At 41.2% G+C, this 20,297-nt stretch overlaps 1 protein-coding gene across 1 annotated transcript; it reads right to left on the bottom strand.

The window, feature by feature from the left end:
- Positions 1-13,275: 13,275 nt before the first annotated feature.
- tdgf1 (teratocarcinoma-derived growth factor 1) lies at positions 13,276-19,474 on the bottom strand. The gene is made up of 6 exons (XM_038734547.1): positions 19,230-19,474; positions 19,054-19,109; positions 17,976-18,164; positions 16,314-16,428; positions 16,014-16,123; positions 13,276-14,452 (listed from the first exon to the last, which is right to left on the bottom strand). Exons 1-6 carry the CDS (start codon positions 19,250-19,252, stop codon positions 14,343-14,345), a joined length of 603 nt encoding a protein of 200 aa, XP_038590475.1. The 5' UTR covers positions 19,253-19,474; the 3' UTR covers positions 13,276-14,342.
- Between the last annotated feature and the right edge of the window lie 823 nt (positions 19,475-20,297).

Genomic DNA, 20,297 nt, shown 5'->3' with positions numbered 1-20,297 from the left:
TATCTCTCCTGTCACAGGGGGTTTGGTGACAGAACAGTCTTCACCCACTCCCTCGTGATGCGACTTCTGCAGGGTATGAGAAGTCAGCGACCACTGTCGTGTCTCTCAGTGCCTCAGTAGGACTTACTGCTTGTGTTGGTGGCTCTAATAGCTGCACCTTATGAGCCCCTGGAGCAGTCCTGCTATCTCTTGAACAGCCCTGCGCCTTGCTCTCACCTCTGCTAAGACGGTGAGTGAGCCGTGTGCCTGTCGGTTCACCCCAGCTGCATGCTGGTTCTTGGTGTCCACAGTGCAGCCGGATTGAGGCAACAATCCGGTTCTTAAGAACATAAGGAGCATGTTCAGGTCCAGGATGCTTTATACCACCCTACCCCACTTAGGGTGCAGGGAGGTGAGAGTGCATCTGTTGTCCATGTGTACTAGGCTAATGTCCTATGTAGAGCACACAGCCCCCATTCGATGCACTGGTCAGCTGTTCGTCTGTTTCGTCTGTCCAAGAAGAGCCTGGCCAGCTGGCTTTGTGAATGAATCTCCCAAGCCTAGACATGGGCGGGAACAGACCCACCCTTAGCGGTGCGTGCACATTCCACTCGGAAGTGTGGAAGTGTCTACGACCCTTTTTCAGCGGGGTGTGTGTCGAAGAGATCTGCACAATGGCATCTTGGCCCTTACTGTGCCCGTTTGTGCGTTTCTATCTCTTGGATATGTCGGGCTCCTTCTCGGGATCCAGCTCGCAAGTGCGACCTAGGATCTGAAAAGTGAGGATCTGGTGACTACTGAGTGTAGAGGGGGAACATACACTGGCAGTGCCTGACGTTCCAGTGAGAATTCAGGGCAGTCCAGGTGTTAATGGTTAGGCCAAGCCCCTATTGGTCCAGCGAAGGGCATTTAAATCCTGTTAAAAGAATGCTTAGCCTATATGTAACCTAAACGATTTTTCAGTTTTACAAATCTAAATGAGTTTTAATTAATCATGGTGTATATTTAAGTCTTTTAACCCACAAATCACCAATTCAGTGTTTACTGAGACTCGCACAGCAGACTGTCCTCACCCAGAAAAAGACAACATAGAGGCGCTTTTTGACCAAAAGTACCAGGGACTTTTAAGTCCCCAGGTCTATTTTAAACGAACTAAAAGGTCCCTTCAGCCCACTGTTGTGTGCGTTTCCACCTCGGTCTAAAGACCTGCGAAGATTAGGCAAATTAACCAGCTGACATAGGCTGTAGGCCTGGCTGTACACAGCGATGCACAGGCATCATTATTTGTAACCACTATCCATGAGCAACATTTATAAATGAACATCAGATTTGACTGGACTATAATGGAAAACTATAGGCTTGCTTACCATTCAAAGCAGCTTTTTTGTGTGGAAGTATAACGAGGAGACACACAATAAAGTCCCTGGATAAAGCCATAAAGTTCTTAAAATAACTCCAGCACAGTAAAAGCAACACAAAAATAAAATAGCAAAAGTTTGGAAGGTTATTAAAATATTTTCAGCGACAAGAGCTGCAGGACTCACGTCTGTGTTGACTGAGTGTTGGAGGAACTTGATGTTTAACAAGCTTAATTACCTGCTGTAATCAGCTGTTCCGCTTGTTTTTGAGAGGAGGAGACCAACTTCGGCTCTGTGTAAAAACCTCCTGACTGATCAATTCCCCATTCAGAATTTCACTGCAAGCCCCACCCCCCCAAAGTAACTGGTACTTTCGGAAAGTACTATCCCCCAAGCAGGGACTTTTTAGGGGATAAAATGAAGACCCCAGAACTACATTTAGACCCTGGTCCCTCCGGTGGAAAAACAGTGAGTTCATCCAAAGGTTCCTAGTTCTGGGGTATAGTTCCTTTGGTTGAAACGCAGCTTAGGTCGATAATTGAAGGGCTTAAAACAATCTATTTTATGTTCGTAAGAGCGACCTCTTGCGACCGTGTGATGAAGTGCAAGTGAAAAAACACCAGGTGTAGGATATAAATAACCACAAATCTTATTTTGGAGGTAATGGGTGGGGTAAGATGACCAGATTTCTGAAATGAAAACCTCGGACATTTTTGGTTTGGTGGTCAGTATGTCATTAACAAAGATAATATATTATTTATATAGTTATTATAAATGAAATGAAACAGGGGACACTTTCGGTTTCATAATCTGTCAAACATAACTCTTCTGAAACTCATTTTGAGGCAGAAACTAGCTTTCAGTCAATATGTAAAGGTTGCAGTCACTTTCTGGCAAGTAGAATAATGCATTTTATGGTTTATGCCATAAAATGCAAACACTTGTTTGGTCATAATTGTGATTATTCTGTTAAAAGAACCGTTAAAGTACCACAAAGACAAACCTTTGTGACTTAACGTTGTTTATTTGCGCGTTATGTCTGTTTGATCCACATAAAAGCAGCTGCAAAACGTAAAGAAACTAGCGATACCGTTACATGTTGCGCGTGCTCCCGCGGACGACAATCAGTTTCTGGCCATGTAAAATCTGATTTCAGGTCTGTTAACACCTTATACAGTCTATGATTAACACACAGTTAAAACAGGACAGGCCACCAAAACCGGGGACTGTCCCCGGAAAACGGGGATATCTGGTCACCCTAGGGTAGGGTGGATGCTTAGTTATTTAGGTGATCTTCACCCAGGAGACCAGAGAGTGGTTTCCCGGTGAAACAAAAAGCCATCTTCAGTATTTGTTTTTTTTTTTTGTATTATTAGAGTTAGCTAGCTAGTGTTAGCAAAATGTGTTTTTTGTGCTTTGTAGCGTTTTTTGCATTTTGTAGTGTTTAATGTAGCCATACCTAGCTAGCATTAGCGGGTTGTTTGTAGCATTAGCTACTGTTAGCACTAACGCTAGCTAACTATGTTACTGTTAAAGGCACAGATAGCTACCGAAGCCCCTTACCCTAACCATCACAGATGTGTGTGTTAAACCGTGACTGTATGCATGTCGACCAGTTAACCTCCCTGTGTTGCAATGGAGAATAGAATGCTCATATGTCATTTTGGGAGTCATTAAAAACACTCGTATAGCTCATTTTGGAGATCTCAACTATCGATCTATTCTGTCATTTCTATATGAGTACGTGTTGCACACAGCACCTCGCAAAGCTTCTTACACTCTGACCGGTGTAGGTGTTTTTTACTGAAATTAGTTTTAAGAAGACTAAAGTCATTTATATTTTGCTTTGTGTAGACTGAATTCAGAGATTGGGAGGCAGAGATAACGGAGGTTTTGTCAGAACATCAGAGGCCAATATTTACCCTGATACCATAACTCCTGAGCTTTAACTAATCGTGCAGACATCCAGTGAAACTGGATCTGCAGTCATCACTGTCAGGGCTAATTGTGTTCAGGAAAAAGAAAGAGAGACAGTGTGTGTGTGTGTGTGTGTGTGTGTGTGTGTGTGTGTGTGAGAGAGATATTGTTGATATTGTTATGTCTGTGTTAGCGAGCATTCATCTGTCAGCACACTCCGTCATGTGTCGGTTAATCTGCAGTCTGTCCTCAGACATTCAAACTGATCTCCAGGATTCAAACATATAGTCGAGCTGCCTCTAATCAACATTCTCAGGCTACTATGTGATGACAGACAGATGAGCTGTAAACATAACCAAGGCATTTCCAAACTAATCAACTTGTGACTGAGAGATGGGGACAATGGCTAAGGACAGTAATAAAGTTTATTTTTAATGCTGGAGCCTGCTGTTCACCCACTTTAATAAACTCATGTTGTCTTTGTTCAAACCCACAGAACTCTGAACTTTTAAAACAAAGTTTTGAATATTAAATCTAAGAAGTTTTGAATCTTAGTCACAGATCCTAAAGTTTCCAAAGATACCAAGTATGTCAGGCTGAATTTGGCGGAAATGTTTTTAAATGATGCACAAGACATGAAGAATACTTCCTTTTGATGAAACATTGCATTCATAAAACATGAAGGTTTGGTTTTGAATAATTCACTCCATGTTAACATCGTACAGCTTCAGTGAAGAGCTGGAACAACATGATTCTCCTAACTTTACAGCTGTTAGAAAACTCTACTGCTGTAATTTCGTTAATTGTTAAAAACAAGAAAATCATCATTGTGTTGTTGATTTAAATGCGCACACGGCTGCGGGTGGCAATTCTGTGCTCCAGAGCACAGTCTATTGTGCACACCCCTTACCACTCTGCATCCTATGTGTGTTCTGTGTTATACTGAACCTCCAACATGTCCAACACAAATTATTCATAAACACAAAAACAAGGATGAATCGCATTTTTGAACTATGATCATCTTCTCTGGTTCACACAGATCATTCGCTGTTTGAAATGATGAGGGACAGCTCTGTGCACATTCTGTATAACATATATGTTGAAATGGTGTGGCTTTTTCCTGTCGCTTCAATGAAACAGGGTGGATCACTGCTTGTTTCAGTGTCATTACAGGGGGTAGACTCTGCAGAGGCTTCCACCTCGTGAGGAGCAAAGGTTACGTAGCGTAGACAGATGGATGCATTTACACATTTCCAACATCTGGCTAGCATACATCTCAAACACCTGGAATTTCAGTTTGTCTTCAATGCTTCTCAGATGCATTGTGACTAAACATTTCTGATCTGATAGCTCTCCAAATCCACTCAAGAGGCATAACATGCCGAAACAAACACAGTGCTACATGTCTAAAAACTGCATTTTCAACCTAAATTTAGCCGGGATTGTAACCAGCGAGACTTAAAGCTGACCACTTGTAACAGCCGCCTTTCAGGACTACAGATTTGTGCATTTAAAATGACACATTTGAATGTATTTATTCATAGCAGAAGTTATCTCATTGCACTTTTCATGTAGAGCAGGTTTAGACCATAATCTTTGCAAAAACATTTGAGGTGGCGTATGACCTCCTTTGAATAACTTTGCTGCTGACCGTGTGAGAGAGCTGCTCCTCCTGCGGTTCTCCTCCTGCTCCATCTGTTGGCTGTGCCGAACAATCCTCTGCTCCCAGAAGGACTTCAGCTTCTGTTTGTCATGTATCCGAGCTGTGTTCATCACCTGACAACAGGAAAACAAACTACGCTCACACAGGGACGGAAACCCACGCTGCATGATTGAAGAATATGATGTTCTCCATCCTTAAAAAAAGGTCAGAGGTCATTACAAATTGTCCCATAAACACTGATGTGCTGAATCTGATGGTAGCTTACTGCTGTTTTCTGGCTTGTGTGGGACTCCTTTACTCTTCCCCTTGTTTTTTCTCTTGTCCTCTCTTTCCTCTCTTCTTCTCTTAGTCTCCTATTTCACTTGTCAGCAATTCCTCATTATTCCTCGTCTTCTCTTCTCCTCTCTCCCTCTTTCTTTCTTTTTTACATCTCTTGATGCCCTGTCTCCTCCTGTCATCTTCTCTCTCTTTTCCTTTCTCTTTTATCTCCTCTTTTAACTCCTCCCCTCCACCATCCTGTTTTATCGTCTCGCCTCCTTTCTTCTGTTCTTGTAGTTATTCATCATCTTTCCTCCAATTTGCTCTTCTTTTTAATGCCAATTATCGTCTCTTCTCATTTAATGTTATATTTCCTCTCTGTCCACTTTTCCTCTTTCCTCTCCTCCTCTCTTCTCTTCTTTTGTTCTGTTCGTTTGTATGTGTATGTCCTTGTCTGACACACAAGTATTACTTTACCCATACATAGGGCTAAAGGTCAGGATATCTCGCCTTCTGTTTCATAGATTTTGACCATTCTTTCACAGTTCACCTCCAATTTAAGGAGGGACATACTAAATGACTGGAGTACCCCTTTAAATGTAGCTGGAGAGAACACTTACAATACTTTTATAGTGCAGCTCCCCCAGTAATAAGGCTACAAGTTTTTTCAGTGTTTCTTCTTCTCCTGTATGACCCTAATCTTCATCTAGTTTCCAATGGGTAACTTCAGAACGAAGCCCTCACTCTTTGATTCAGAGAGTCACACCAATACCTGATGTTTACTGATGAAGTTTTAGATTCATTCAACATGTTCTAAGAAAGAATTCTCCATTATGGTTGCTGGAAAGCTGATGGATACCTAACATCCCAACTTTACCGCAGTTTGTTTTATAAATCAGCCCAAGCAGGATGTTTCTGTCTAAACATACATGTTATCAGGTCACAGACATTTAAATTTTTCTGCTTCTGTTAATTTGTCCACAGTGACCATAGATACACATAAACACACACACAGACCTGTACATAAAGACACAGATGTCGCTTGGCTTATCCCATCGGCACCAGGATCTTAACCACAGCTTAGTTGTCTTTACATTTCCAGTGTATCCGAGTGTGTGTGTGTGTGTGTGTGAGCTTAATTACAGTATGCTTAATGGAAAATCTGAAATGAACATTTGAATCTGTTTGTCAATGAAAGTATTGAAAATGAAAGGGAATGACATTTTGTATATATAAATGTTATGAGGAGAAACGTAGGATGGCACATCTGTACGGGCCGCAGCAAGAAGGTTTGCTGTATCTCCCAGCACAGTCTCATGAGCATGGAGGAGATGCCAGGAGACGGGCCGTTGCACAAGCAGAGCTGGACAGTGCTGTAGAAGCCCAGTAGCCCAGGAGCAGGAGCAGTATCTGCTTCAGGAGGAACAGGAGGAGCACTAACCAAGCCCTTCAAAATGACCTCCAGCGGGCTACTGGTGTGCATGTTTCTGACCAAACCGTCAGAAACAGACCCCATGAGGTGGTCATGAGGGCCTGATCTAGTGGGATCTGTGCTCAAAGCCCAGCAACATGCAGCTTGAGTGGCATTCCCCAGAGAACACCAGTTTGCCGTTCTCTTCCCACATGAAAGCAGGTTCACACTAAGCACATGTGACAAGCGTGAAAGAGTCTTGAGACGTCGTGGTGAAAGTTACGCTGCCTGCAACATCATCCAGCATGACCTGTCCGAGTGGATCAGTGATGGTCTGGGGAGGTATATCCTTGGAGGGTTGCACAGACCTCTACGTGCTAGCCAACGGAACCCTGACTGCTGTTAGGGGATGAAATCCTCAAAGCCACTAGTCAGACTTTACCCTGGTGCGGTGGACCCTGGGTTCCTCTTGGTGCAGGACAATGTCCGACCTCATGCGGACAGGAGTATGCACGCCTTGTCTAGATGATGAAGGCCCTGATGCCATTGACTGGCCCGCATGTTCCCCAGACCTGAATCCAACTGAAAACCTCTGGGACATTATGTATCCAATGCCGCCAAGTCGCACCACAGACACAGATCAATTTTGCCCTGATCCATGTCTGGGAGGTGATCCGATTTTGCGATCCGATTTTGTTCTCAACAAATTATACAATGTACAGTAAAAGTACAACTAGTAACTAAGTAATTATTTTAACATTATTATTAACATTAGCTTTTTTATTTACAATATCCACAATCTTTCCTTAACCTTAACCATTCTGTAGTTGCTATGTGCAGATATTGTTGTGAAAGAGAGAATCTGAAAAACGTTGGTTTGGACTGGCGTTCTTGTCTGGCAATAGGGTTGGTATATATAGTGTACAAGGGCTTGATGCCTGATGAAAGTCACTGGACCAAAACCAATTAATAGGTTTTGGTCCTATTAATAGGTGTTGGCAGAGTATGGGAACCAACCCTGTTGTCTAGAAATTACATATATATGCTACTAATTTGCAACAGCTAAGGGACGCAATGCCACCCAAATTAGCTTTACAATGTAATTAATTTGTTCTCCCTACAATATCCTCTCTTGCACTATATTATCTGCAACTACAGCATGATTACTGTTTTTGATGTGTCTGTTTAGGCGCTCACAGCTCTTTGTTAAGGTTTGGGAAAGATGGTGGTCTTAAATAATGAAAACATCAGAAGTGCCTCGAAGCATAAGATAGGACATGTACACTTTAGTATGAGTAGTGAGGAATGGCTGGGCAATCCTGGGTGATCGTGAGTTGTCTTTTTTTTTTATCAAGTTGGGGGCACAGGGGGCTGCCTATAAGTAACTATGCTTTAACTAATTTAACTGAAACCACAATTTTATTTTTCCCAGATCTCATCCAAAGTGCTTTTAATGCCTAAACCTGACCACGTGTGGGACTAATGTTGTGAAGTGTGCTGGTTTGTGGCGTGAAGGTCCTGCACTTTGTTTGGCCACCATCCACCTCTTCAACTAAGAAATAACATACCTTCATTAGAATAAACGTTGCCACAGGAAATCATGCAGGCAGCAATGACATTTCGCTTATCTGGCAAATGAAATTAGTAGTGTATAAACATAATTTCTTGGAGATGGGGTTTTGTTACTTCTATTCACACATCCCTCTCTTGCTCTCTCTCATTAAACCCACAGCTGCTGGAGTTAAGCCGGAGGTTAATGTCACAGCAGGGGACACCGATTGTGTGTTGCCAGAGATACTACTGCGTGTGTGTGCGTGCGTGTGTGTTCATTTTCACCCTGCTATGGATGCCCATTCCCACAAGGAGAATGAAATTAGTGGATGACAAAAATAATTAGAACATACTTATGCTCAGTGAAAATGATCATTTTGTAACTTACCTTAAGAACTGATCATTTAGACGTCCCCGCAGGTCAAGATTAATGTTTTTTGAAAACACATTTAATGTTACTGTTTAGACACAAACGTTAAAATTACACTCAAAACTTGTGAAGACCAACAAAAACATCATTTGAATGGTCATACATTTCAAATTAGATGATGATACCTCACTACATCACAAAATTACAGTGACACACTGATTTCACACTTCACACCAAGAGACGACACGTGATGAAATGAGACATGGTGACAATTTAAACAATTTGAACAAAACACCACAGTTGGGTCCTTTACTTATGTACTGGTTTTTGTAATGGTTTATGTCTGTCCTCTCATGGGCCCTCCCCTGGTTAAAAAACAAAAACATATTTGTATTAATTCATTATGTAGTCTGTGTGTGTGTGTGTGTGTGTGTGTGTGTGTGTGTGTGTGTGTGTGTGTGCGTGCGCGTGTGTGTGCGTGCGTGTGTGTGTGTGTATGTGTGCATGTGAATTACGTTTTGATGTGCCTCGTTTTGCGGTTGCTGACAAAATCCCATGACAGGCGAGTCAGATGGAAGGCATTACAAAACTCTGATATCATGTCACACACAGACAGACACACACACACACCAACGACTTTTATTCAGATCCATCAAACAGCTGATCAGCACGACAGAACAAACTTCCCTGCTGGGATTAAAACAGCTGACAGTAGCATGTCTGTGCGTGTGGGTTAATAAAACAGGATGCTATTAAAGGACCTTTCCACTGGTGTGCCTGTAAAAAAGAGCTTTTGATTTCCTGCTTCATCAACAACAGACTTCATGTCAGTTACAAATCTATGTAGCATGTTTTTATGCCAGCAGAAATAGTATGTGGTCACGTTCCTACAAATTTGTTATCCGTTATGATCCCAAAGTTTTTAGCACCTTACGAATTTGTAATAATCCAAGAGTTTGACATAACTTTCCTTAATCCAGAAGATTTGTCATGGCATGTCCTAAACTGCTTGTAATCTGTTCATTTGTTGCAGTTCCGCCAAATGGCTCTCGGCAAATTTATTTTTTATTTTCTCCAAATGTGTTTAAATTGGACCCAAATCTCAAATTCCTGAAGTATCCCTAAATGCACTTCTTAAATCCAAATCAAAGTTTAATCTTACAGTTCATGTAATTTACTCATCCAATCACCTGCATGCGTCCTTCAGTAAATAAATGAATAAACCATTAGAAATAATAATAAAATACTAGTCTAATCAAAACTCCTGGTGTTGAATTTAGAATTTGGAAACATCAGCCTTTGGTGACTCCTAGTGGTGAAATCAAAATAGGCACTGAGGCAGCCAAGAATTTGTCATTTTTCTATAAACAAAAACTATTTCAAAGATGACATAATCACACATAAATTCCAGCAGATGGTAGTTTTTTAGCAGTGTGATTCCTAAGTCCTGACTGCACTGTGTTGTAAAATAAGGTCTATCATGTCTACTCAAAAATGCACTCCAAGCACGGAGTCAGCCAATAGCAGGACAGCAGAGGTGACATGGCAGAGCTGCATCACGTCAGCTTTGTGTGACTGCCACCATGCCTGTTGTATCCAAACTCATGCCAGATGAAAGCTTATAGAAGATGGTTTTCCTTAGGATTATTATATTTAGGATGTTATTCATACAAAACGTTATAGAAGGATATATGAACCATTTGAAGTGATAATACGTTACTATATTTAAAATATCTGTCATTGTTGCTCTCTCATACTCTCCAGGATTACTGTATTAACATAAATGTAAGAATTCCACAAAATGCAATAAAAGAAAATAGATGGTTAAAGTGACAATTAAGAATAATCACACTAATGAATGAAAATGTAATTGTTTTGCAACATCTTCTCATTTCCAACTCATTAAATACGGCAGCTTGATCAGTGGCCCTACGCTTCAAGCTATGACACTGCAGGGAACCCTCTAGCGTCAGTGAGAACTGACTGAATTTGATTAATTTTCATAAACGCCATGGGAGCAGTGTTTCTAATTACTGTACACAACTTCACAGATTTTTTTATGGCACATATTTGATGGAGTTCCCCTCTGATCCTCCTGCTGCTTTAGCAACAAGTAGACAGAGAGTTGATGCACGAGCATACATTTTGCCAGTTGTTGTTGCTTTTTCTTCTTCTTCTTTCGCACTTTCAGTTGACGCTGTTGGTTCATGAGTTTGTACAGTATCAGGTGAGTAGGCGGTCTACCGGCATGGCCAAGGATACATTCATGTACACACTGCTAGAAGAATGTAAATGCTATTTGTATAGCGCCTTTCTAGTCTTTTCAGCCACTCAAAGTGCTTTTACACTACATCTGCATTCACTCACATTCATTCACTGGCGGAACAGCTGCCAGGGGTTCAGTATCTTGCCCAAGGACACTTTGGCATGAAGCCTGGAGGAGCCAGGGATTGAACAGCCACCCTTCCGCGCACGCTTTTGTATTTTATTTCCTTTGTGAGGACCAGTTTGAGTTTGAGAGGACACTTTTGGACAGTGGGGACATTTAAGGGTGAAGACTTGGTTTTAGGTTTGAGGTTAAAGTTAGCTTCAGATTAGGGTAAGGGCACACGGTGTCCTCACAAGTACAAAAATACAATTGCGTGTGGGGGTTAATGGTAGATCTCTACAGTGTGTTTTCTCTGATTGCTGCTATCAGCAAGTGAAGTGGAGAGATAAGAAACACACACTCACACACTCCCCCCTCATTACATTTACTTCTTCACTCTCTCTTCCAGTTTGTTTGCTTTGCTCCACACTTCTCTGATCTGCAGCAGATGGTGTTGGACCTGGTGTACAGTCTGACATTTTGGGCTTTTGACGTATTTGTTCTCTCTCTCTGGGTTCATTAGTGGTGAAGATAGTTAAGCACTGAAGCACGTGAACATGAGGATGTCGCTAAAGTCACAAGAGGATGTGGAAACGTGCGCTAAAACCATTTAACGTGTCTCCTTTTATTCAATCCCCTTTAATCCCATTAAATCTGCTCCAATCTCCTGCTGCTCCTCTTCTGTTCAGACTTCAGAAGCTCCTTCGTCTCTTCCAGTGGCTCCTTAAATCTGCTTAGATCCCTTTAAACTCCTCTCGACAAAAGGAACATTCAGGAAGCAGCAGACACTATGCAGGTTTAAATCATTTCTTCTAAAGCACAACTGGAGAAATGAGAAAGCTCCAGAGGAGATCAGCTGTGTGGACCACAGAGGGCCAAGCAGCTCTGACAGGATATAAGAGGTTAAATCACATTTTCCAGTTATTCGCTATGGAAGTTATCTGTCCAATCAGAACACTCACTTTAAGCTGTTCAATTGTTATATGGGATTGGCTGGATAACAAAAGAGAGATTACAGCCTGATTACTGTGGGATTATACTGAGATACTCACCAGTCTTTCTTGGAAAAAAAACCCAGATATGCTTCCAGTGTTCTTGCTCTTCTTCTCCTCTTCCTCTCATTCCTTGTATTTCACCCGTACATGAACTTGAGGCTAACCAGTGGTGTGTGGGTGGGCTGCACAAAGTCGACAAACACATGTTGTCGACAAACATATGTTGTATGAATGTTTCGTTTGACTTGCTCTCTGGTAAGATCACTCAACATTTAGGGGCAGCTGTGGCTCAGGAGGTAGAGCAGGTAGCTTGTTAATGGAAAAATCAGTGGTTCAATCCCTGTCTCCTCCAGGCTGCATGTTGAAGTGTCCTTAGGCAAGACACTGAACTCTGAATTGCCCCTGGTGGCTGTTCCACCAGTGTATGAATGGTGAATATGATTGTGTAAAAAGTTATATATATATTGTTTCTATCCTTAAGCTTCTCTTATTATACTCATTATATTACTCCATCCACATATGTAGGGTTTAGGTCAGAGCTTATCCGTTAGCTCTGGCCCAGATGCCCGAGGCTGCAGGTCTCTGGAGCAGATGATTTTGTACTACTTCTATGTTATTCTCTTTTATTAATAATTTCTTCAATCCCTCACCAGTAATATAAATTTCCAGATTCCTTGGTGGTAAAATGCCATTTACTGGAGCAGGAGGGAGGAAAGAGGCTGCAGCTCGCTCTGGTGCTCAAGCTCTCATTACTTTCTTGTTCTTTGTGCCTCAGCTTAATTTAGTTTTGTTGAATTTCCTGAGTTCCTTTTTTTTTTGCTGTTGTTGTTGCTGTCATCTTTTTGTTAATAAATGCCACTTGTTTGCACCTGCTTTTTCCACATCCCTTTTCAAGTTTTCTGGTGCCAAGTGACAGTTTGAATCCCAGGTCAAATGATGGGTCAAAAAATGTGTTTTCCAACCTCGTTTATCCATCTCATTACCCCTCAGATTTATCTGGTTATGTGTCATGAGATGATCTGGGAACAAGAGGAAAAAAATTACCTAACTGTATGTAAAGTTAAAGTAAAAATCCAGATGTTTATGTTTTTTACACTGAGATTAAGCCGTCTGATCATCTGTCTGCTCGTGTTTGTCAGATTTTGTTTTGACTTTAAGTTCCACATTATTGTCATTCTGCCAGTTAATTTTAGAGCTGTAGCAGCTGACAGACTGCAAACAACAGCTGATGTGTTTGTTTAAGATAAGAGAGCAGCTGATAATCAATAACAACCTCATCAATAAACTCAGGAGATAAGAGACAGGGAACGCTCCCACTCGAAATACAACAGATGAGAGAGAGAGAGAGAGATTTTAGATTTTAGAAGATTGTTAGAAAACAAAAAATACTTTGAACAATTATTTGTTCATGTAAGCATATTCTTTATATCCAAAAGTTTACTTTCATAGTAATTCCAGTGTCATATTTGTTTTAATGATGTAAATACCGTAAGTGTGTTTCCACAGACAGTCAATTCTGTTTCTCACAACACAAAAAAAGAACTATTTCATAAACACATAATCAATACATGTTTGTAAGTACAAAATGTCACTCCAGCTCAGTTTGTGCAAACAGACAGAAGACAAAAGTTAAAAACAAGAAACCCTGCATCTTCTTTTACAAAGGAAAAAAAAAATCACATTAAACATCCTAAAATTACAAAAACAAAACAAAAAAAACATACTTTCATAAAAATCTTATGTACAGCTTCCTTCACATATTTTGTTCTTCAAGACATCACAGACACACAGAAGACCTTCCACTGGAAGGAAACGTTTTAAGATGAGTTTGGACGAGACAAACTTCAGTTGCTGCTGCGCTCACTGTCAACCGCTGATTCACTTTCAAGGTCTTCAAAGAAATTGAGCATGAAATTATGTGTAAAGCTGGCCAGTTCTAAAATGGGAGAACTACATAAATACAACGTTGTAATCATTGCTATATTTTTTATTATAATTACATTCTTGGAAGAGGTGGAAATAGATTGGGGAAAAGTGGAATTAATTCAGAAGCACTAGCTGAATTGTTTTCCTTGCTTGAAGAAACTGATTGGTCAACTTGACTTACTAATTCTTGAAAATGTTAAAGTTGGTTCAGTGGTATGGTAAGCCCATTAAAAATTAAGTCTTCAAAAAGATCTCCACCCATTTCATTGGCACGTCCTTCAAAAAAGGAGCCTGAAATAGGATGCACCTCCTGTACACAACAACACTTATCAAGGAACAACTCCTGATTTCCCGTTTTCAAACAACATTTTACTCCTCCATTACTGTGCTACCACTGTGTACTTCAGCTGTGGACAAAATATAATAAATATTTTCTAAAAGTTTATGGAGCTCTGAGTGAGTTTGGAAACTGATCTTTAGTTCTGAAGCAGCAGCCCACAGCTCAAAAGTCCTGGTGCTGGTGTCCAACATATTGTTTTAAAACCATCAGAGGAGGAGAAGCAGGAGGAGAAGCAGCGTCAGATGATGCAGGAAGCAGCCTGTCTGAACTGTCCTGACAGCTGACGAACTATACCAACGCACCTCTTCAGAGTCATCTGGGAAGTAGAGAAAGACAGAAAACTAATGAGGAACTGGATTCATCATTCAGAGCAAAACTCAGGGTTTAATTATTTATTGCAACATCCTCATTTCATCACCTTTTGGTGTACAGGTGATACATGGTTTTCAATATCCAGAAAATGGCATACATATGCCCATGAACTGGGGGACACAATGAAATCACAGATTCTTCAACGCACAAACAAACCCCTTAAACTATGAAACCATACCAATCTAATAATACATGTGAAAAATGTAACATCTCTAACATCTCTGTTTTACTAATGCACTGACCTTACTTAAAATAAAGACATAATTACTGATATATGCGGGTCCTATATGATGATGTATTTGTTGTATTTTCCCATGAAAAGCATTTTGTAACTTTTGAAAAGTGCTATATAAATAAGTTTTATTATTACTCTTATCAGCGTTCCTTAAACTCTCCTTCACTAACTTATCCACAAAGAATTAAGCGTGATTTAAACTCCTGCGTGTGTAGCCTCCGGCGTAGTTTGGCCGCTAGTAAAACTGACTTCAAAGCACGGGGGACTTCTTGTCAGCTCTGAGGCATTGCTAGGCTACCCAGCCGACCAATCACAGATCTTACGTTCCGTGTCACCCCGACGTGTAGTTACATTTTTGAAGAGGTGCACGCCAGGCAACGCCGTAGGGTACGGAGCTAGGCAGAGGCTACGCCGTCGATTCGACACAGAAGTATAAATCACACTTTAGCTGTGGCTCGTAAAGCTTATTGCTGTAAGCATGCGGCTATAATCCAAGGCAAGCAGCTACGCCAACCGTTCCATCAACTCCACTCTTCTCCCATCTCAGGGATTTTGACAGCGGGAGAGTCGGTTATTTTAGAAAGCAAATGAGGCCCTGCGTGGAGTTGAAGAGCGACGTCTCTGTCTAGTTCTCTTATTTCAATTTTTGTCTAAACTATTTCTGTCACTTTTCTTGCGAACAACCAAGTGCAATGCTATGACTGTTTCCCAGGACTGTTTGAAAATGAAGTTCCGTTATCCTGTTCACATTGTCATATAAAGCACCTCTTTTCAGGTAGAACCCTTACCCACTCTGGACACTGTGGGAGTACTGTGGGGTGTTTGTGTATGAGCTGATGGCTGTGGGAATGTTTTGCATTTTGGAATAAAAGCCTTGAACTGTAAATGAGTAGGCGGGGCTTGTGGTCTTTCAGAAGTGCGTTTACACTCAGTGGGAGTTTACTTTGGTGGATGAAAAAGTGTGAACGACGGACTGTCTGACTGTCGGGCGTTGCCCACTCGTCTACACCTTTGCTGTTCATTCAACTGAATCACACCACAGCTGGTGAACGGACAGCATGGAAAACTACCGACGCACATGGACATACTCAGGTGTCACAGGAATGAATGAATACAAGATTCCTAAAAAGGCAGAATCTGCTCTTAGCGCCATCACCATGTACTGACAACAAAAAAGGTGCTACCCCTAAACACTGACTGAAGTCCCTGCTGTTTGATTCTCAAAGAAACACACCGAAAAGTGGACGCGTGTCTGGTGTGTGCATCTTACCACAATCTTTATGGAAGACGTGGGGGAAGCAATGCAGCATGCCGTAACCACAGCGACAGTAAGAGCATCCTTTCTGAACCCACTCACCATGAGGAATCAAACCACAGCTCCTACAGAAAGACAGAAAAAGTAGGAGTGTGAGACACAAACCGTGAGAACAATAACTGACACACCTAAACACTGACAGTTTGTAGGAGTGGTTAATGAATGTGAGGATTTGTAGAAAATGTGCAGTTAAGACAATTTCAGCATCGTTGGAAAGTGTAACTGCAGAGCAGTGAGCAGTGGTGTTGCTGTTACCTGATGCGTTGGTCGTACTCGCAGCTCCGCCCTGTGAAGAAGGGAGGGCAGGCGCAGAAGCTGCCCAGGATGCAGGTTCCTCCGTTCTTACAGCAGCTACGACTCTGCTCGGCACCTACGAGAAAAAAAGACATCAGAGTCGCAACCAACAAAACCTCTAACGCGGGATCTCAATCAGTTTCCTTCAAGCAGACCACTTAACTGTACTTAAAGAAAAACAGCCGTTACTTTCACACGGTTTAAAGACGTTCCTGTGAGACTGATTGTTGGCGGTCACTTAATTCCAGACCACAGTGTCAGACTCGTTGCACATCAATAGATTCCTATAATAGAATACAATCAACCAATATCACTGATCTCAAAAGTTATGTGTTTTATTTTGCGAATTAAATATTAATATAAGCTATGGGGGATTTAATTTGTTGACCAGGGGCTCTGTTTCTTTTCAGCGCAGGTTTTGGGACACTGTGTGACGAGCTGAAGGCCGCTGCAAGGCCCTCAGACCTCCAGCTGAGCGTCTCTCTGCCTGTATCTGTGAGATAAACCAGAGTCTACATCTGGCAGCACATTCCTGCCCTCCTCTGCTTCCCATCAGCAGACAAACGCTGAGAGTCAGAACAAACATCTGAAAATAACAGAACCACACTAAAACCAACTGACGACTGCCTGGAACATCCAAAGACTCTTCGTCTGTCTGTCACCACTTTTCATTGTCGTTTCATTGAGTTTTTTGTTTTAGAGACCGGAAACACGTTTAATTTGAAACTTTTGAAGCCGAAAACGACTTACAATTTACAAAGGCTTTGAATCAAATTTAATTACATTTAATTTTCAAAAACTTTTTTTAAATAATGAAAAGACAAATATTTGTAGTGTTACGGTGAATGTGGATTTCATCCTCTTGATTTCTCTTTTTAACGAGTTTAATATGAATCACATGTTGCAGTTTTTCGAGCAAATACCAAAGGTTGGTTTAATTTTTTGAATACTCTCCTATACAATGTGTTCTTAGTTTCTTTGAAAACAAATATTGTAATATTGTATTTATATAAAAACATAATATTTGTTTATTTAAAAAGTGGATTTCCACTTATTTAGACCTTAAAATCTTGTTTCTTTATAAGGGGGCAAAGCCGCCAGTGCAGTGGAAGTATTCAGACTTTTATCTAAAACTCATCAACTTATTATATGGTATTTTTCTAAATTCTAGTTTCATTTTTATTCATTCTCATGTAACACTTTGATCATGAGTTCGAATACCCCACACATCCCAGAAAATTGTGAAAACTGTATATTCATTAGCATGTTTTCCCATTCATGTTCTCTTCTTTTGTGAAGTCCCTTATTCATTTTAAAACTGCTGTACAGCATAGTTTCTCTCCTCGGCCAGCAATAAATTCAGATGGGAAATTTTGTTTAAAAATATTGTATTTACATATTTATGCATTTCTTTTTTTTCCCTTGGTCAACCACTTGTCAAATGTTTAGAAACTAATTTTCAGCATAATGCATGTTGTTAGGGCTCAGTTAAAGAAAACCAGTGATAAGTGTACAAACCATCTGTGTCTGTCTGTTTTGGGTAAAGTGGTAAATTCTTTTCTTGGTTGCTTTTGGGGCCTTACCGCCTCCGTCTGTGCTTACAGTAGGTTAGTGTCAACTTACTGCCTGTGAGGCCGATGAAGGGCAGGACGGCGCTGGCGTCGCGGTGTTTATGGTCCCTGCTGTTTGGTGAGCTCACTTGGGTAAACTGCCCCAGGAAGTCCTTGGAGGGTTGCTGGGATTTCCCAACCAAAGAGGAGGATGAGGATGAAGATATGGCCTGGCTTCTGTTGCACTCTGCTCCCTCACAGCCTGAGAAATAAAAGGCAACAAGAGTCAGATTTTATCCAGAAAGCCATCGTGTGATGACACATCTCCCGCAAAGTGACTGTAAAGAAGACCTGCAGGTTGTACCACTAACATCTACATGAAGTCAGTGGACTGTAGAAAACAGGAGCAAGTGAGACCAATGAAAACAACTGTGCTGGCTGGCAGACTGACTCCATTCTCAATTTTTCTCTTCTCTTGGCCAGTTTTAATGCTGTTGTGTTTGATCATTTTATGCATTTCCATTGCTGTGCAGCATGTAAATCAATGAGTAGACATTTGTTTGGATTGTGTAATCCCTCAGAGTGAGCTTCAGGTTTATTTGCTGTCAAAGTTACATTATTATTGTGAGATAAAGCAGTGCAAATCAATCTGCACCGCCAAGCAAAAAAATCTAGCGTTGATGGCCACTTTAATGGCTCACACAACAACTCAAGTTTCAGCAGTGTTAGCTGCTTTCCATCTTGTATAGAAATAAATAAAATCAATGGCTGCCTGAATTGAGATTAAAAGAATGTCTACAAATCTGTAGCTATAGCCCTGATTGAAAAAAAGAGTCAGCAAGGAATATTAAGTACGTGATCTGGTATAACCCTTTAAACTCATATTTAGGGTTAGGGTTAGTGAATATTATTACTCCTCTTGCATTTTATACAGTCAAGATGTGACAGAGGCAGCGTAGACTGTATTCAAATTCCCTCCAACATGTTTTATAGTTCATCATTTTCAAATCAAATATGGGCCCACATTAAGGTAGGCTATTTCGTTTTGTTCAGTTCAGAAGCTCTGCCACAGACACTGTGTTTCTGATTCTGCAGACTTCACATTGTTTCTCGTACATGAAATAAAGCAGCAGAGAAGTGTGTTAACAGACCTGTGGCAGGCAGGGCAGCCCCGTGGTGAAGACAGACCGCGGCACAGAACACAAGGCTGAAAACAAATAAAACAGGGATTAGGTTGTAAACTCCACATTTTAAAAAAAAACAACAACATCCCTTCTAAAATATTCAGTGCAGAGACACAGCTTCATCATCCCGTCTCCAGACTCACCTGAGCACCAGCGTCCGACTCATTTTAGAGATTCAGTCTTTTTCTTCACGGTCTAAACTCGCAGGAAAATATTTAGATAGCTCAAATAAAAAGGTTCGTCAGTTTTTCCTGTTTCCAAAAGTCAGGAGAAGGTAAAAGGGTCCAGGAATAAAGCGAGTTGACTTTGCTGCTTCTTTAACCGCCACCGACTCGAAAACACGCCAACACTTCTTCAAGGTTAGAAACACGCGACTGGCCTGCTCTGCAGAGACTCCGGGTCCTCCACGGGCTCTCTCTGGCTCCAGGTGACTCTCATGCAGGGGAGGGGGACTTCGGAAGCCCCGCCCCTCTTTCTGTCCGTCTGTCGGAGGTGTTCCGTTGGAATCAACAATAATAATGGAAACCACTTTAGCCGTTGAAGCCTATAAACACTTAATGTAATGAAGGCTATCCACCAATCCAATCTACAAAGCTTATCATGAGATAAGATGGTGAGAGTTCATTTTTCAGACAATGGTTTGTTTTGCCTCGGAAGTAAGATAATTCTCTCAACCATAAAGGAAATCCTAATGCTTGGTTTATCTAATTTGGAGATCGTTTTCATTATAGGCCTACTTGTAGAACTCCCAGTTCTCAGTATTTCCAAACACTGAAAGACTGAAGGTGAAGTGGCCCTTACAAAAAGAAAGCAGGGGCTTAATAAAGTCCAGCCCAAATGAACAATTACTGAAAAACTCAAATAAAATGTCTTTTCCATTAGTTTCCATATATCTGGGATGTGACTTTTCTCTCTCTCACACCTTCCACCCCCTCCCCCTATCTCTCTTCACACACATGTATGTGAAGCTCGCCCATCCAGCCCTGCCTTCACATGTTAATGACTCTGCTGCTACAGGGAAACCCACCTTTAAGGAAGGAGTCCCCTCCTCCTCCACTGCAGACAACAGGAACCTTTAGGTTTTAGTATTCCTTTCTACATACATGCCATCTTCCATCACGTATATTTTAAAGTATGTAATATCATAATGCCACTTACCTCTCTCTCCTGTCACAAACCATGCAGTTATGTTGTACATGTTGGGAGTACTT

This window comes from Micropterus salmoides, unplaced genomic scaffold (genome assembly GCF_014851395.1).
Source record: "Micropterus salmoides isolate LMB-PRFRI ecotype aquatic unplaced genomic scaffold, ASM1485139v1 Ms_hic_scaffold_20, whole genome shotgun sequence".
In the NCBI taxonomy this organism is placed as follows: Eukaryota; Metazoa; Chordata; class Actinopteri; order Centrarchiformes; family Centrarchidae; genus Micropterus; species Micropterus salmoides.
Note: the sequence above shows the minus strand (reverse complement) of the source record. Positions and strands in the feature narration are given on the sequence as shown.